The sequence below is a fragment of the Talpa occidentalis genome, unplaced genomic scaffold (genome assembly GCF_014898055.3).
Source record: "Talpa occidentalis isolate TD23 unplaced genomic scaffold, MPIMG_talOcc4v2.1 talOcc4.12, whole genome shotgun sequence".
NCBI classification, from domain to species: Eukaryota; Metazoa; Chordata; class Mammalia; order Eulipotyphla; family Talpidae; genus Talpa; species Talpa occidentalis.
In genome coordinates this window covers 57,607,091-57,624,908 of record NW_023601212.1, presented here as the reverse complement: position 1 = coordinate 57,624,908, position 17,818 = coordinate 57,607,091, and the positions used below count along the sequence as shown (strand labels likewise).

The 17,818-nt window shown below is 44.0% G+C and overlaps 1 protein-coding gene across 2 annotated transcripts in view; it reads left to right on the top strand.

Moving 5' to 3' along the window:
- Window positions 1-16,967, top strand: part of PAPPA2 (pappalysin 2) — a 461,662-nt gene extending 444,695 nt beyond the window's left edge. For both annotated transcript variants that reach the window (XM_054693452.1, XM_037506421.2), the window contains 2 exons: window positions 12,540-12,638; window positions 14,055-16,967. In XM_054693452.1, the coding sequence (XP_054549427.1) occupies window positions 12,540-12,638; window positions 14,055-14,129 (174 nt within the window). In that variant the 3' untranslated portion in view covers window positions 14,130-16,967. The remainder of the gene's footprint in view (window positions 1-12,539; window positions 12,639-14,054) is intronic.
- The last annotated feature ends 851 nt before the right edge of the window (window positions 16,968-17,818 follow it).

Below are 17,818 nucleotides of genomic sequence, written 5' to 3'. Positions count from 1 at the left end.
ATGGCGTGACAGGTTGAGGATGAGAACCACAATAATCAGCCACACAAATTGAGCTGTTCAGAGACACAGGAACTCAAACATTAGACCAGGGCTAAAAGAAACAAGACTATTGGCAAGAAAATATTCTAGAATAAACATGACACCTCCCTCCTGCCATTTCTCAACTCAGCTGGACCTGGCTATTACTGGGGATGATAAAATAGTCATGTCTAAGTTGTGGGGAAAACCTGGCAGAATTGGGCAGCAGGAAAAACAACTGTGCTGGGACCCCCTAGGTCTGTGTTTAGATGGAAAAAGAAAATGTGTCGTGCTTCTCATTGTGAAGCAGGGCATGGTCTGCTGGCTGATCAGATTTATTTCTCATGAATCTGTCCATCAATTTAGTAAGGAATCTTTCTAGCTATTTTTTTCAATGAGAATTTTTTGAGAAATGCACAGCATGATTTGAATAGACCAAATGTCATTTTTGACTATTTGACAAAAACCTTTATTTCATTGGTCTTCCACCCAAATGTACCTATTCAACAAGTGCTGACCATTTCCTTTCGTAATTACTCATCTTTTGGGTTGTTCTATTCCCTGTTACGACAACCAGTTCTGTTCCTCCTGATTCATAGATTCTTGAAATCCATGATTGTGTCCCTCCATTTCTTTCCCACATTCCCCATATCATCCCACATCCAGCTATGGAAGCATGAACTTTTCTCATGTCGTCCTGCTACTGAAACCTTGAGTTGTTCCCTGATATCTTCAGGATAAGGAGTAGATTCCTCTGGATGGAGATTTTGACCTCATTCCAAACTGGGGCCATTAATACCCAAGGCAGAAAACCACAGATACAGCTTTTCTCTTTCCATCAGAAATCTTGGCTTATATTCACCCTCCTGCTGGGATTTTTTCTCCTCACCACACTGCCCAAATCCTATCCATCCTTCAAAGATTAAGTCTAATCCCATAGACTCCAGAAAGCCTTTCTCAAGTGTGCCAGCCCCTTTCCTGCTCTGAACTTGGAGAGCCCATTCCAGCAGTGCCATTACTAACTTTGGGAAGGGAACCTCCGTTGGCCTGTGATTTCTTTCCTATTGTCTCCGATGTTGTTCATTTTCTGTCTTATTTAGTGCTAATGCCTCGGAAGCTGCTTTAAGGCAAAGACTGTGATTCATAGAGTGTATCATGGTGCCTTGTACTTAGAAGATACTCGACATACGGCAGAGTTAGATGTCCCAGGACTCCAGCCACTAACCATGCCTACTTCATAGTCCAGGTTTTGAAGTTAAATATCCTAGATGACTTATTACTCAAGGATTGCTGTGACACTGATTTTTCCTCAGACAGAAGGTGGTTGCTCATGCCGATAATTTTGGTGGGGGCTGGAGCAGGAGTGCCTCACTGGGAAACTGAGGGAGACACCTTGTTATGTTGGAGGCAGGGAGAGCATGTCGGCCTGGTCATGGCCCAGGTCTGAGCCTCAGACAACTGCTCTGCTGTTTTTCTTCTGACAGGTTCCATGATAGCTTTGGGCCTTGTTTTTCACCTCTATGGGTAAGCATGACAGTGGCATCTAACTCACTGAACTATGGTGAAAGCTTTATGAGATCCTGGGTACAAACCCAACAGCAAAGCACCTTGCACCAGCATGCACCAGCTATAAAGCATGTCTCACTAGGTGCACATTTATACATGTGTGCACATACATATAACCATACATGTATATCACGTGTGCATTATATAGAAGTGTGTGCTTCACATACACACATGATACATACCTAGGGAAGACAGAAAATAGGTGTTATGAGCTATACCCTATGAACACGCATGAAAGCTTGAAGAAATGTTGATTTAGATTTACCCCAAAGTGACACCTTTTAAAGAGGTGGGTGTGGTATCAGAATGACAATAGGCCTTGCCAACTTCGTCAACTACTCTGCTTTCTTTGAACAGCATTTCTCACCCTCAGAGCCTCTGCTTTCTCCTCAAAATGTCTTATTTTCAGTGTGCCTGATTGCTGAGGGGAGGATGAAGGGAGGGAGGGAGCGAGAGGGGGAGAGGGAGGAGAGGAATTAGAGAAAATGGGAAAGTGAAAAAAAAAAAAGACACTCAGCAAACAGCAGGAGGGCCAAGAAAAATATTTAATCCAAACAATGAATATTGTCGTTTCCTCCCACAGTCTGCATTCCCAGTCCTCTTCCACGGGCAGTCTGGGGGAGCCAAGAAATGCTGGGCTCCGTGGCATGCATGTGTTTGTGGTAGGGGCGCCAGTAGTGGGGGTACACACGCGTGTCCGGGGCTGCGGTGGAGCATAACATTCCCCTGCCAGCTCACGCCTGCCATGAACTGCAGGCTGGCCAAGGAGCCAGCCTACAGGACCAGAAGGAAGGAGAGAGGCTCAAAGTCAGAGCAGCCCCCCAACAATGGGCCCTGGACCTACTCGCAGGGGCCACTTACCTTTCCATCCATTTCTCCAGCCACAGAGTCTCCACTTCTGACACCTGCTTCTTCATCCTCTGTGTCCTTCACTGTCCAGAGTCATGTGGGCTCTTGAACAAAGCATGAGCTGTTTGATGTTCCAATCTTGTGGGTTGTGGCCAAACCTGACTCTGCCTCGGGGCAGAGGGCCCCCAGGGTCTCGAGGGCACAGTCACCCAGAGGTCGGGACACACAGCACGAGCCCCGTCTGCTCGGCAGGGGCCTGCAGGGCCTTCAATTCTGCTGTCAGTTTCATCCTTCTGAATCTTTAAGTTTGGTTCTTAAAGTCTAAGAACCTAAACCTGAAAGGTCTCGCTAAGCTGTTTTCAAGTAACATTTTTGAGTAACTGATGATGAGAATAGAGACTGGGGGCTCTAGGGAACAGCATAGAGGAAAGGCATCTTCTCTTGGAGGAAATGTAAGAGAATTGGAAAACAAAAAGTATTTTGCCTTCCTAGTTTAGAAAGTCGATTCTGGAGGGGATGCATGAGTCTCACTCACCAAACAATGGGTAAGCATCTCTCTACTGAGTTTGTTAGGCACAGTGCTGGTGCTGCTGATGGAAGAAAATGGCATGGATAAGGAAGCTGAGTGGAAATGGCATTGCCCCGTGGTGTTGGTGGAGTCTGAAACTCTTCTTCCAAATGAGGTTTGATGGTGTGTTACTATTAGCCTGACTGGGAGCAGCCCTCTGGGCATACGGCCATCAGGCCACCAGAGCATCTGCTGCTGCATCCCCAGACAGTGTCTTGAGAATCAGGCTATGTGGTTCTAGAAGGAGGTGATGCTACTCTGAAATCAGGCTTTGAGAGCAGCAGATGGAGAACCACTGGTGTAGACTCTGGACCAGCAACTGCACAGGACCAAGTGCTCCAGAGAACAGGGAAAGCCTGGAGGAAAGACAGGCATGAGGTTGATACAGGCATGAGGAGGACAAAAGGTCTTGGCATTTGTTGTTGTTCATTTGTTTTAGGACTAGCTTTGGGATTTGATGCAGAGAGGCCAGACAGTGACCTTATATTGTGGAGACCAGAGGGAGGAGTGAAGGGGATGGCAGGGAGTTGAGCCCAGGGTGCCCCCACAGTCTTGTGCAGTTTTGGTAAAAGGTGCAGGGGGATAAGGACCCAAAGCAGAGTATTCTACCTTAGCTGAAGCCTCAGGGACACACGAGGACCAGGGCACACACCTCCTCTAGCCCTGGCTCACTCTGTGGGGTGGCATTTCTCCTCAGAGGGGCAGATCACACATTTGCAAGAGGGCTGTGACTTTTATTTTTTTTAATTTATTTTTATTTATTTATTTATACAAGCACTGGATATAGTCAGAAGCGCGGGAGGGTGAGAGAATTCACCAGAGCCAGAGCGGGGAGCAGAGCAGGCAGAAGGACCGAAGTACACTGCTGAGGGGAGCAGCGGGCGGCAGGAGAGGTCTACGCGCCATATGTGGGACCCTCCTCCGGTGGTCGGGGAGCAGCCGGGGATCGAACCAGCGCTGCAGAGGCTGCGGGCAGCTTCGCAACCCAGCACCCAACCGCTGCGCCACCGGGGAGGCCCTGTGACATTTTGTTTTAAAGCCCCAAAGACAGTGTCACAAGGGCCCTTCTCCAATCTCTCTCCCTTGAGAAGTCCGACTCCAACTTTGAGCTGATGTTTTTCTGACACAGAGAGAGGCGCCCTCCACCACACTCTCTTCCCTGTTTGGGGCTCCAACTCCCTGCCTCTTCCTGGGGTGGGCAAGAAGCTCAGGGCCACGTTGGATGGAGAGAAGAGCCTATGCAGGAGGCAGGCTGTGTGCGTTTGTGAGGGAGGACTCTTGTGCTGCTGGGTCTGTTTGCAGCTGAATGAAAGGGGCTGTAAGGAGGTTATTTTTGACTGAAAAGCAAGTTGCAAAGAGTCTTCCCACCTTCCTGTTTGCTCGTGGCCCACGTCAGAGAAAAGGTGTCTGTGGTATTTGGAGTGTTTCAGAGAGTCAGACATAGTAGTCAGTAACTACTATGGTGTTAGGGGAAGCCAGTCAGGTCTTTGCCATGCTGTTTGTGGAAGTTCTAGTCCGTGCCCCTGTTGTAGAGCAACCCCGATACAAAACGGGGTGCCTGACTGTGGGTCCTCACCCGCGTGCTTAAAAGGACTTATCAATGCTCTACTGCAGGCAGGCACACGTGAAAGGTTAATAAAAGGTTTATTTACAAGGGAAGGGGAAATGAGGAAATGTACAGCTCAGGGAGAAAAGTGGGAGACAAAGTTTTAAATGACTCCTACCCGATCCGCCGATCAGGAATCCCAAAATGGCGCTCTGAGAGCTGGCCGCCAGCCAGGAGCCATGAAGCCAGGAGGCGAGTGATAGCGAGACCCCCAAGGCCCACGTGTTTGGTTTTTATATCCAACCTGGCTGCCCAACTCCACCCTCAGGTCCCAGCCACCTTCCCTTTGGTGGTGATGGTATTTGTCTTTCCCAATGTCTTGATGGCTTTAGTCTGGAGTGCGGGTGGGGTCCACAAAGCCTGTATGGGATTAACTCAGGACATCATTTCCCCATAACAATTCCCCCCTTTCACTTTTTGTCACCATTTCCATGGTGATGAAGATCAAACATATGGATGCTGGGATACAGCTCAGGACATCATTTCCCCCTAACACCCCTTGTCATATGACTTTCGTCTTTGCTGGCTTAGATGAGCGCATTGGTGGTGGAAGTGAATGGGGGCATCTCAAGTATCTGTGGCTTTAACTCTAAAGTGTTGATGGCAGAATCTTGAGGTTTTCTGACCAGAGTCTTGATGGAAGGAGCATGGACACCGTCCCACAACAGCAAAAGCAGCAGCCGTTTTCCCGTCTCCTCCCTGACGCTGGAATTCAGAGAGTTCTTACAACAACAGGCAGGAACTGTGCTAAACATTTTACCTCACATTGCTCATTTATTCCTTACAACAACCCTGTGGGGTAGGTGTTTTATTCCCATTCACAAAAGAATATAAAATTAGGAAGCTGCTCAGAGTTGGATACTTGCAAGGAGCAGAGCTGGGATACAGTAGAGGATCATCTAGCTCCACCATCAGGCTCTTAATAACATACTGTACAGCCTTGATCATTTTCTTGGGCTGGAGCTGTGAAGCTCTGGGCACCTGGAAGCAAATGAAATAATTACAGGTGAAAGAATTTATTTGACCTTATTTTATTTGCTTTTCTCTTCCCATCTCAATGTATCCCAACTATTTCTCCCAGCGATTAGTTTTTTGTACCACTTGGTTATTTCAAGTGATTTGCTCTAGATATCAGATATAAACAAGCTGGTTTAAATCAAGCTTCTCTTTCAGATCCTATGAAGATGGATATTTGCTTTTCCTTTTTTGAGGGTCTGATGGAAAGCACAGGAGAGGTTTAAGCCCTCACATGGGCCAGTGTGGGGCCTTCCATGGGTGGGTAAAGCACAGTAGACAACAAAACTAGCCCACAAGTTTTGATCCCTATCAGTCTGCTTCCCTCAGCCCACCCAAAAGAATGTGTATCTTCATTGCCTTTCTCCTGATTACATCTTGCTTATCTATTGTTCGTAGAGTAGAACTTTGACCTTCAAAGGGCTACTCTTGATAGTTTGAGCTTTTAACTGGTAGCTCAGCGGGTCCTTAGTATCTTAGTGATTAGTGATTTTGCCAAGGTCAGGGTTGAATGTAGATTTCAGAGCTGGGAAACAAGGAGCGAATCTCTCGGTTCTCAAGGAGCCAAATGACCTATGTGGCATCCCCACATGACTGGCATCCCATAAAGTCCTTGCAAATAGAGTGTCCTTATGAAAATACTAACAAGGTCATTTAAAAATGCCCTGCCTTTAATTAACAATAATGTTTTATACACTTAAAACTTGCTAAGAGAGTGGATTTTATGTGTTCTTAGCCCACACAAAAAAGGCAGTGGTGAGAAGAGATAGGTGTGTGAATTAGCTTCATTTTGACAATCATTTCCCAACATATAGATATATCAAAATATTCCAGTGTACATCCTAAATATATACAACTTTTGTCATCATGCTTCAGTAAAGTTGGAGGAAAAAATGCCCCACATTGCAGGGGTCCAGAATTAGGCCCCTAATCCCAGGCAGCTGTTAAAACCCAATCACTTAGCTATAGATGTTTCCAAGTTAGACCTAGGACAGCCATGGTTTTGCTGCCTTCTTTCAGCTCTTGGGTTCAGTTTCTTTTGTTTTTGGCCCCTAGTGATTTGGCTTCCTTTCTTATTATCCTGGCTTTGAAACTGGAAGGATAGAGTTAAATTTTATCCAACATTTGAAAAATACTTATAGGAGTACTTTGAAATGAAATGAACTTTCAGATATAGTCTACTCTTTACATTTGGAAACAAATATATACTTATACTTTACCTTCCTAAGACACACACACACATTTCTTTCAACTTCAGTGCCTGTAGCATCTATATTTATAATAAAAGAAAAAGAAAAAACTAAATACCCATAGTAGTTGGACATATGTCTAATTTATATGATTTTTAGGAAGCAACATGCCTAGTAAATTTTTTAGCAGTAAGGAAATACTGAAAAGAAAGGATCTAGTCATAAAGTATGCTAAGGAAATATAGTTAGTCATCATCCTACTTATTTATTTGTTGAGAACCTATTGTGCATCAGGCACTGAACTAGTAACTTGTACTACAAAGATTGGACTCTGATCCCTTGATACATTCAAAGTGTTAAGGCCTGTAGTATATGTAAGGATAAGATATATAGGAGAATAATGCAGAGGTGGGGAGAATTGTCTGGGTCCAGGAAGCCAGGAGAGATTTTGCAGAAGAGGGTATATTTGAGAAACTATTCCTGCACCAACTATCTGAGGGTATCTGTCTGTTTTCATCTTACATTTTCCAAGAAGACTGTCACAAACCCACATATGTGACATCATTGGCAGCCTCCCACCCCAACGGGTGAGCGCTGGGAAGTAGAAAAGCTCCAATTCCTCTCTTCTTCAGATGACTTCAAAGAGCAGCACAAAGCCTGATTTGGCATTCTGAGGCCCAGAAATAAACATTTCTGGGTTTTAGACATCTGTGATAGTGCTGTTTCCAGTCATTAGGGAAATATAGGCTGACAAAACCCCAAGACCAGAAGGAGGTAGAATGTTTACCTGCAATGGAGAAAAACATAAGTGAAGTCGTGGGGAACCAAGGGTGCTGAGATGAGATATACCACCTTTTTCTTGTTTCCATGTTGGATCACTGTGTTCATTTCATAATTAATACCCCTGAACCTAAGACCTTTTCATAGAAGTGCCAAAGGAATTGAAGTTGCCCTGCATTTCTGAGAAATTAAAAAATTAATGAAATCATCAATCATGGATGCTTAGTATAATAGAAAGAACATCAGGTCAAGAACCAAAAGATTTGGGCTCTGTTCCCAGAATTCCCATTAACTAGCCTTGCAAACAAGACATCCCACCATCTTAAGGCTCCATTTCATCATTTGTAAAATAAGAGTTTTGTACTAGTCTTCAGGGCCCCTTCCAGCATTAGCATTTCAAGTATCTATGGTCCTTTAAAAAAAGCATTCTGCTTATCCCTGAGAAGCCTCAAAGGCCTTCCAAGTTTTGCCCCTGATATTCTAAAAGAGGCCTAGCAATAAAGCCCAGGAATAATCAGAGGGCAAATCTATGGGATGGAAAGAGAATAAAAATCAGGCTTTCCATTTAGTGGTGAGGCAGAAAGAAGAAATCAGTGCATGCGCTTGAATACATTTCCATTCCCATCAGCTGTAAGGACTCTATTTGGTACAGCACCGGAACTGGCCTGGAAAAGGGCTCTTTACAGTCTTGATGCAGCCCAATCAATGTGAAGAAATGGATATGGGTCTGATTTGTGATACACATAATTGAAAGGCTTTGATGGGAAATGATGTAGGAAGGAGAAAAGAGTGATAGGTGTCAGGTAAAAACTGGATTAGGGCCTCCCCTGGTGGCGCAGCGGTTGAGCGCTGGCCTGTGAAGCTGCCCACAGCCTCTGCAGTGCCGATTTGATCCCGGCTGCCAGGCAAGGGTCCCACATGGTGTTCAGACCTCTCCTGCTGTGCCTGCTGCTCCCCTCAGCAGTGTATTTCATCAGTCTGCCTGTTCTGTTCCCCGCTCTGGCTCTGGTGAATTCTCTCACCCTCCCGAGCTTCTGACTGTACCCAGTGCTTGTATAAATAAATAAATAAATCTTAAACAAACAAACAAACAAAAACTCGATTAGCTTTTTCTCCTAGTCCAAAGCACTCCTCCAGATGATAAATCAGCATTCTGACCCTATGACCTAACTGGGGATAGTCACATCTGGCTAAGATAACAGCCTGTAGGTTAGCAGAGCAGGTCTAAAGACCAAGCTAACCTTTCTTAAATTTCAACTGGTTATGACTTCTATTGAAAGCAGTAGAAGAAAAATGCTCTTAATCTAATTCAGGAAGGAGAGATATTATCAGCCTATCAGTCAAAGTTTATGGTACATTTCTCAAGGGTGGACCCTGTGGCATCTCCCACATCTCTGTTTTTTAGAGGCTCCTTCCCCTTGGACAGCTTTCTCAGGCTCCTCTTCCCGTCTGCATTGCCCACTACTACACTTTCTCTATAGAGTCTGGATGTAAAGAGCCAGCACCTGAAAGCGCATGCAGACCTCCTGTCCACTTCTCTACAATAACACTCATTGCATTGAGGGAGCAATATTGCTTATTGTAAGTTCTTCTGGGTGTTGGTGCCATGTTTTATCACCATTTTCCCAGAACAGAACTGTGTACAGCAGGCAGCCTCCCGCCTCGTCCACTGCTCCTCTCAGCAGTGTATTTCATTAAATTCCCCTTTTCTGTTTTCCACTGGGAAACCATCTCCTTTCTCTCTTCTCCCTCTCTATTGTACACTAATTCTACTAAAGTTCTTTTCTATTGACTCTCTTAAAAAAATAATGCCCAGCACATGTAGGTGTGGAATAAAGAATTTTGAGTATGAATGGATGATCACATTCTTAAGTATGAGATAGAGCCATCATCTCTATGGCTGACTCCCCAGAACAGCCTCAAATAGAAAACATAGCCAGATCTATAGCATAAAGGAGAAATGACATTTACTTCTGATATACTTCGTAGGTTAGATAGTTGGACCCCAAGTAGCACAGCCATTCCTCTTTGTATTTCATCATAGACAGCCATTTATGTGGCCACCTCATCTGCCTGGAACACAGCTCGCTGGCAAGGAAAACCTTGCAATAACAACTCAGATAGGTATGATTAAGCTCATAAGTCACAAGAGGAGCAATCCAGACTATCTGAGATTTAGGTTATTCACTTTAGGTATAATTCTGAGAAGCTTGACTCTTGGCTCAGAGATAAATCATTCATGAATGTGTGTGTGTGTGTGTGTGTGTGCATGCGCTTCTGTGTTTGTTGGAGAAGGCTCATTTAACAATAAAGTAAATAGTTCAATGCAAATAACCTCCCTGGAATTGAAAATAAAGAATTTTCTGTATTAAACATTGTATTCTGTAAATTATTAAAAGATCACAAACATGAATTTTTAAGTTTCTTTTGTCATAATGGTAAAAATATAAATGTGCTTTCTAAGGGAATGCAAAAGCTTCATTTTCTTATGTTATGGGATAAATGAGGACTGTGCATGGGTAATGAAGAATTCACCTATGGGCACATTGTGCAGGAAAACCATGTCACAAACCCTCCCTTGGGAAAGTTCCCCTGGGGCAGTGCTGTCCCGAGTCCACACCTTTCAATGACTGAGATTTAGATTTCCCCATCTACATCCAGTGTTCAGATACTTTCAAAACATTGGATCAATTAGTCATTTTTCCCTTCCTATTTTTTTCCATTGTAACCCTGGACTCAAGCTGTCAGGCTTCCCAGGCTCGTGTTGCCATAGGAGACTCTGTTTGTTTAGGGTGGAGTGGTTGTTTTTGGCAGGTTGGGGGAGGAGCAATTAATTCTAATAGGTATACGGTAAATTAAATACTTGCGTCCTTCCAACCTTTTCTCTGTATTTCTGTTCCATTTTATAAATCCCCTTCTCTTCCCAGATGGCAGTTTGAGAGCAGAAAAGAAGCAGTTTCTAGAAATCATGTCCAAGTTATAGCAACAGAAGTCCTGTGGGACATAGAGAAGGTCACCTAGACCATTTCTGCTCTTTTCAACATATCTTCCCTAATGTTCTTGAGATGAGACGCCATCCTTGGGAAAGGCTCTTGAAAGATTCCCCAGGATCCCCTATTAATCCATTCAAATGTTTTACTTGTTTTGTTGAAACAGAAGATCTTCAGATTTCCATTTAATGCCTCATACCGAAGACCATGCTGTTATATGTAGGAAAAGTATTTTGGGTCCTCTTTGGATTTTTATAGACAATTACATGAAAAAGAAAAAACAGATTCAGTTTTGTCAGTGAGTCAGTTAGGGTTGGAGGAACAGTAACAGATGCTATGTTAGATAAAGAAAATATACTCCAAACATTTGAAAAAGAAAAACTCTGGGGGAATCGCAAGAGATGTATCCAGTTCCCCTGGGATGACCCAGCAGCCTCTGAAGGTGTTCAGGGGACAGCTAGTTGCAGTTTGGATCCTATTATTTGGCTGTAATAATGGACCCAAGTCCTGGTTGTATAGTTACTCCAATTTCTCAAGAGCTGGAGCAACTGACTCCAGTGTTAAAGTCCCATGCTCGTCTCAGAATCTTTTGTCTTTTATCCTAGGGAGGCCTGTGTTAAAAACAGAATTCATTTTCACTTCCCGCTTTCAACTGACATTTCTAGGCAGCTGGGGGACAGCTGTTGGTTCCACCCCACAAGTAGCAGCTTTTCAGTGGTTGGCAAACTGGTATACATCTGGAACAGAGTTCAAGTGACCTCAGGACCCCATAGAATAAATCAAAACATTGAAGTAATAACTTGGATGAGTTCATTCTGATGTAACTCAATTGCTAAAAACTATTTAATGGCCATTTTTTTAGGTTAGTGATCTCTCTCATCAAAACACAGTGAAATAGGGGCCTTCTATTTGACATTTAGGGAGGATGGCAGGCAGAGAATTAGAGCGTGTAAACTGAAAGATGGGCTCAGAACTCAGGAGTCTACTGACTAAGGAGCTTGAACACTAGATGTTACTGAGGATTTGCAATTGGGCACCCACTCGGGATGGGGAGCAGCTAATGTGACTGAGTAGGTGGACTGGCTGTTGTACCTCCAAGATGCTGTGGGGCACTTTCTCCGGAGTGGTGCTAGAAAAACAAGACATTGGACCGGCAAGCTAATTTTTAACCACTTGTTGCCATTCTTATGATACATTCCCTTTCGGGGTGAAACACTCCATTCACTCTGGTTTGGCCTGGGCCCCTTTCCCATCCTGGTTCCTGGTCACTTGTGGCAGAAAATGGGAGTGGATGGAAATGGTTTAGTTTTCTCTAGTCTCATCTTGTGTCCAGCTGCTGTGTATGAAGCAGCTAGGCATGCACCACTAATTCTGTTCCAGCACAGCTGCTGCAAACCTAGCCCTTGCACTCTGAGAAGACATTGTTCAAGTCTTTTTAGCACTCCAGGGCTACTATGGGCTCTAAGAACAAGTCCCAGGACAAGAGGTAGAGGTTCTGGTCCTTAATCTGAGAAGTAGCAAAAAGTCAAGATACAGGAATTCTAATCTCAAGCTCTGCTACATCCCTTAGCTCTATGTCCCAGGCAAGTTTGGTCATCTCTATGTATCCATTTCCTCACTGAATAAATGGGACTTTTTAAGCCTGTGCTCAACAGAGTTAAAATGTGTGAAACACTTTTATAACCTATACAGACCAATTATTACAAGATGAAAATGTTGGTCAAGGAATTTGAATGAACTATCACCCTGGGATCAGTGCAGGTGCTGCACATTAACTCTGATAACTCCATAGTGCCAGTAGTCTTTAGATTTTTCAACCTCCTAAGAAGGTTAAGTCACCGTATCCTGTACCTTGGGTGCCCTCCCTAATCTCTTGAGTCCCATGTGCTAGGTTAGTGTGGGGATGGAAGGGAGAGGCACAGTGAGGCTGGACTTTGACACCCCCAAACTCCCTACAGCCTTTCCAAGCAGATGGTTGGTGTGACACAATCAACAACCGGGCCTATTGTCACTATGATGGAGGAGACTGCTGCTCATCCACACTCTCCTCCAAGAAGGTAAGTGGGGGCCCCTGAGATGTGGGGAGAGGATGGCAACTCTAGGAATAAAGGCAGCTGCTTTCACCTGCTCTTTCATTCTATTCAACAGTCAAGAAGAGGGAAATGTAATGAGCAAATATCAGAGCTTCTAAAGCAATAGGACTGAGGGCAGTAATTTCTTAGGATAGTTTAGTTGAAAACAATTTATAAATTGTCCATCTATTAACACCTTCAGAAAAGCAATGTCTCTTACTACTGAAAGATTCACACTGGGGACCTCCCAGGTGGCGCAGGTGGTTGAGCTCCACGCTGTGAAGCTGTCCACAGCCTCTGCAGCATGGGTTCGATCCCGGCCAGCCAGCGAGAATCCCACATGGTGCAGCAGACCTTGCCTGTCTCGCCCGCTGCTCCCCTCAGCAGTGTATTTCGTTAGTCTGCTTGTTCTGTTCCCTGCTCTATCTCCGGTGAATCCTCTCACCCTCCCACACATCTGGCCTGTACCCCGGTTCTTGTATAAATAAATAAATCTTTAAAAAAAAAGATTCACACTGGTTTATCATTGTCCAGGAAATGCCTCTGTAGGCAGAGAATAATGGCCTTCACCTTGAGAAAGCAGGAGAGCCAATGAATTGATGTCCAGTTATTATTAATCTCCATCATTAAGCTAATAATCCAATAAAGTATATTCTAAGCATATTGCAGGCATATAGTCAATGGCTACCACATCCTACCTGGAGCACTCCCAGGACCATATCCAGAGCCTCTTGTCATGCCCTTCATCACTATTGCTCTGAGCTCCATTTAATTAGAAGATATCAAATAGGTTAAATATTTGCAGTTGTATGATTTTTTCAAAAAAGTGCTCCAAAGATATTTGATGCCAGTTGGCCAATTAGATGGATCAGAAATATACAAGGGATCATATTTACTTACTTGTGTGTCTCCACAATAAAATCACACCTCCATGATCATCTCTGTACAAACTGAGTTAAGTCATCCAACCTCTCTTGACTTTCTCTATAAAAAGAAAAAGCTAATATTCATTTTACCCACCTTATGGGGAATTTTTGAAGATAATAGCAACAAAAACATTGACAGCAGTAGTTTTAGACAATAACGTTAATATTAGAAGTAGTGGTAACAGGTGTTGAGGTAGCTAGAAATATCTAGTTTCTTTTTTTAACTACACAAATATCCTCTGGAGCAGTTACTTCTGGCCTCCTCATTTTACACATGAAGAAAGTGAAACAAGGAAGGTCACCTTGCCCAAAGCAACATTGTGTGTGAGAGAACTGAGTGTTAATTTCAGTTCTGTGATAGTAAATACATTATTCCACTCTTCCTCTGGGACCAAGTGAGAAGAGCAAAAGCTGGTTGAAAAGTGTGAGGCTTGACACACAAATGGGTTATTGTGACTTTTCTTTGATTCTCCAGGTCATTCCTTTTGCTGCTGACTGTGACCTGGATGAATGCACCTGCCGAGATCCCAAGGCTGAAGAAAATCAGTAACTCTGAGATCAAGCCCCTCCTTCACTGCCCTGGAGGCAGTAAGAGAGAGGTCTCCTTGCAGAGAAATAAAAGGTGAATGAAGAAAAAAGGTCATGAAATAAAGGAAGGAAGAAGAGCATATGGGATATTAGGAGAAATACAACAGGATGTTTATAGGTGCCAATTATTGCATCAAATAGCCCAAGACTCATAGGTAAAGGTTTATTCAAAGTGAAAGTTGATTAAAAATGGAAGGAGAAATATGATAGATAGACGAGGACCCTCCTCCCCCATTTATATTCTATTCAACCCCTCAATTATTGATCCATTCCCTTCCCTGCACCCTGCCAACTTGTGAACCAATACCAAAATGCTAGAAGCAAAGTTGCCAGGGACACTGTCGCTACGCATTTTGAATGGATAGCCATCTTTTGAGGCTCATCTATCTTCAACTGGCTCTCTCTTCCTTTTGTGTAGTCTCCCTTAGTAACAATGAGGTTAGTTATTAATTCTTTGTAAGTATTTAAACATAATTATATAAATATATATATTATATTTTTTGCTGTCTACTAAGCCTAAAAATTATCCATTGTTCCACATATGCTGCTGTGAAGTTCATGTCCAGAATGAATGTTGAAGGTTTGGGGACAGAAAAGCAAGTTCTTCTGCCATCTTTCTGTTGATGGGGAATTGTCAGGTTGAGGGGAAAGTGGAGAAGAGAGAGAGATTAGATAAAGGTCTTGGTGATAACATGTGAGCTAGTCATCTTTTTTCATGAGCTGGGAGCTGGCTTTTGAGGAGAGTAGAATGATAGCACTAGGAGAAAGGGGAAGTTGGGAATGACCACTGATGGTGCATCTGGGAAAATGAAACTACAGTTCTTGAATATTCATCCCCAAAGAATATGTTATCTTCTCTTCACTGCTCAGAACTCTTAGTTGCAGTTGGTAAGACCCAGAGTTTTTTATACTTCCATACGTGCCTATTCCAAGTGTGGCTCTCAGCCAGCTGGTCAGTCAACAAGTTCAGATTAGGGCTCATTTTCTGATTGCCAGAATCGCAGGAACTCATGCATTCCTCATGCTTGACTTGTGGTCTCACTTCTAAGTCCCCAAGCCTGGCCATCATTCCCAGCCACGTGACCAATTGTTGATTTTCTGGGGGGAAAAATGTCATGGAAATGACGTCGGGAAAAGGTGGGAGGAGATGGAAGAACAGGCCGCATGGAGAAGCCAAGAAAGGCCTTAGAGAAGGAAGCAGTCAGGGGTAAGTCCAGGCCCAGGGCAGGAGGATGAAAGGAGTCGAGGATACTCAGCCTTGTTCCAAGTCTCCGAAGCTGACAAAAGGGAATCCTTTGAACAATGCAGAATCTGAGGTAAATTCTATTTAAGTGTGATGTATCCAACTTGTGATCCAGAGTTTTCGATTTAAGCAAGCTAGGGAAACACATGGAGCGAGAGTGACACTCTGTGGGCAGAGAGAAGAATTTCAGCTCTTTGGGGTCCACTTTGTTGTCCTTACCCTTTCTCCTTCAGTAGCCAATCTGTACATGAAATGACCACATCAACCTGCTTCTGTTTAAGTACCAGGCTAACCCTTTCTTCATGGGGTCTATTATAATTATGTGTTTTGGTCAATTTCCAGATTAGATCTTGTGGAAGGAAAGTCAGGAGCTAATTTCTTGTTCAACTCCTCAGTTTTGTCACCTCAGGAAGAGTTGTGATGCTTGCCTTCCTCAAAACTTCTCCAGTGGAGTTGAGAGCAGGCAAAAATGAGAGCATAACCTGATCACCTGAATCATCTGCTCTTCGAATCTGGGCACACATTCCTTCTCTTCCCAGCAACACTAAACCAATGACATTGTAAATGGGAAGATGAAATATCACCCACCAGTATCTTGAACCAGGCTTCATGTAGGAAAGAACAATGTTTTGAAAGTGGTTAAAAAGGAAAAGTGTATATATACATATTTATCTGTGGCAATAAGAAACGAGGTGGGCAAAACTTGGTGGAGGCAGCAAAGAGCAGAGTTTGCTCATCCCAAACACTCTTGTCCTCTATATTTCTAGCGATAAGGGAAATAATAACTTAGATATAATTCACTGTCTGGGTTCACATTTAGTGCTCCCAAGAAGAGAATAATTATTTCTGGCATTTCTGATAGGCTTCAATATGGAAAGGATATTGGGAAAATGTAGAGCATCCATTTAAAAAAGATGTAAAATTATTTTCTGGGGCAGGGTAAACAAGTTCCTGGAAGCTAGTCCAGCTCCTAGTAGGGGAGTCCTGTCCTATCCAAGACTGAGGCAGTAGAATAGTCATCCTGTGCATTGCTTCATCGGAGGCCCGGTCCCCAAAAAAGCGTGGACCCCGTGGTTCATGCCAGTATGGGTCTGTGCTCAAACTAGCCAAAGGAGTGACAGCGAGAACATTTGCTTTTCATATTTCATTTTAAAATATTTATTATCTGTTGGCAATATTGCATTTCACCACAGCCATGGGAAGGAAGATGGCTCCTGTGATAGTTGGAAAGCCCCTGGGGCTAGACACTGCACAGCCGTAGTCAGTAGTCAGTTCTGGTCATTCCAAGATGGCAGGTTCTTCCAGCCCTTGTCCCTGAACCTTGTGCTATGAGTTCCTTGGGTCGCTGATAAAGTTACAGGACTGAGATGCCACGGTCACAGATGCCCAGGGGATATCAACTCACACTCGCTCAATATGGTGGCCTGCACGCACTGCTGATTCTCACGCATATGGTCACAGAAGCCTCTCCCAGAAGCACTTTGGTCTGTTTCTTTGCTTCAAAATCACTCTCTGGGGCCTCCCCGGTGGCGCAGCAGTTGAGCACTGGGTTGCGAAGCTGCCCCCGGCCTCTGCAGCGCTGGTTCGATCCCCGGCTGCTCCCCGGCCACCGGAGGAGGGTCCCACATGGCGCGCAGACCTCTCCTGCCGCCCACTGCTCCCCTCAGCAGTGTACTTCGGTCCTTCTGCCTGCTCTGCTCCCCGCTCTGGCTCTGGTGAATTCTCTCACCCTCCCGCGCTTCTGACTGTACCCAGTGCTTGTGTAAATAAATAAATAAATCTTTAAAAAAGAAAATCACTCTCTGGTTCCTTTTCCTCAGTAACTAAATCATCAGGTACCAGATTGCCCCGGGCTAGTAGACTTTGATAATTCATGTGACCCCTCAACCAGATGGACCCGAAGAGTGAGGAGAATGGACAGCTGGCAAACCTGTACATGACAGTAAAGAGTTATCCTTGATTCCTCCTTGCCTTCCTACCATCATGAGGCATTGGACTTGGCACTTCCTCTGCTCTGTGAGATCACCATTAGCACCCCAAGGGGATGGCTCAATAGGGAACACAGTGAAAGGAGCTGATCTACTGTATTGTAATGTAAAACAGCTACAGCCAGTTATTTTGTAAGATTATAAGATGTTCATTAAAAAATCAGCACACAAAATGTGAAGTGTCTTCAGTGCCTTCTTTGTTTAAATCATTCTATCACTTCCAAATTGCTTTCTATTTGCTTGTGGTAGGTCCAGACATCATAGTTCATTGATTGATTGTTCCTTTCAGTCACTTAAAAACTATTTATTAAGTAAATAGTATGTGTAAGGAAGATAAACATGGAAGTTCCTGAGAAGAGATGATATATACAAAGGCAGAGTACACAGTAGTGATGTTAAGTGACTCCTGGGTTGTAGAAA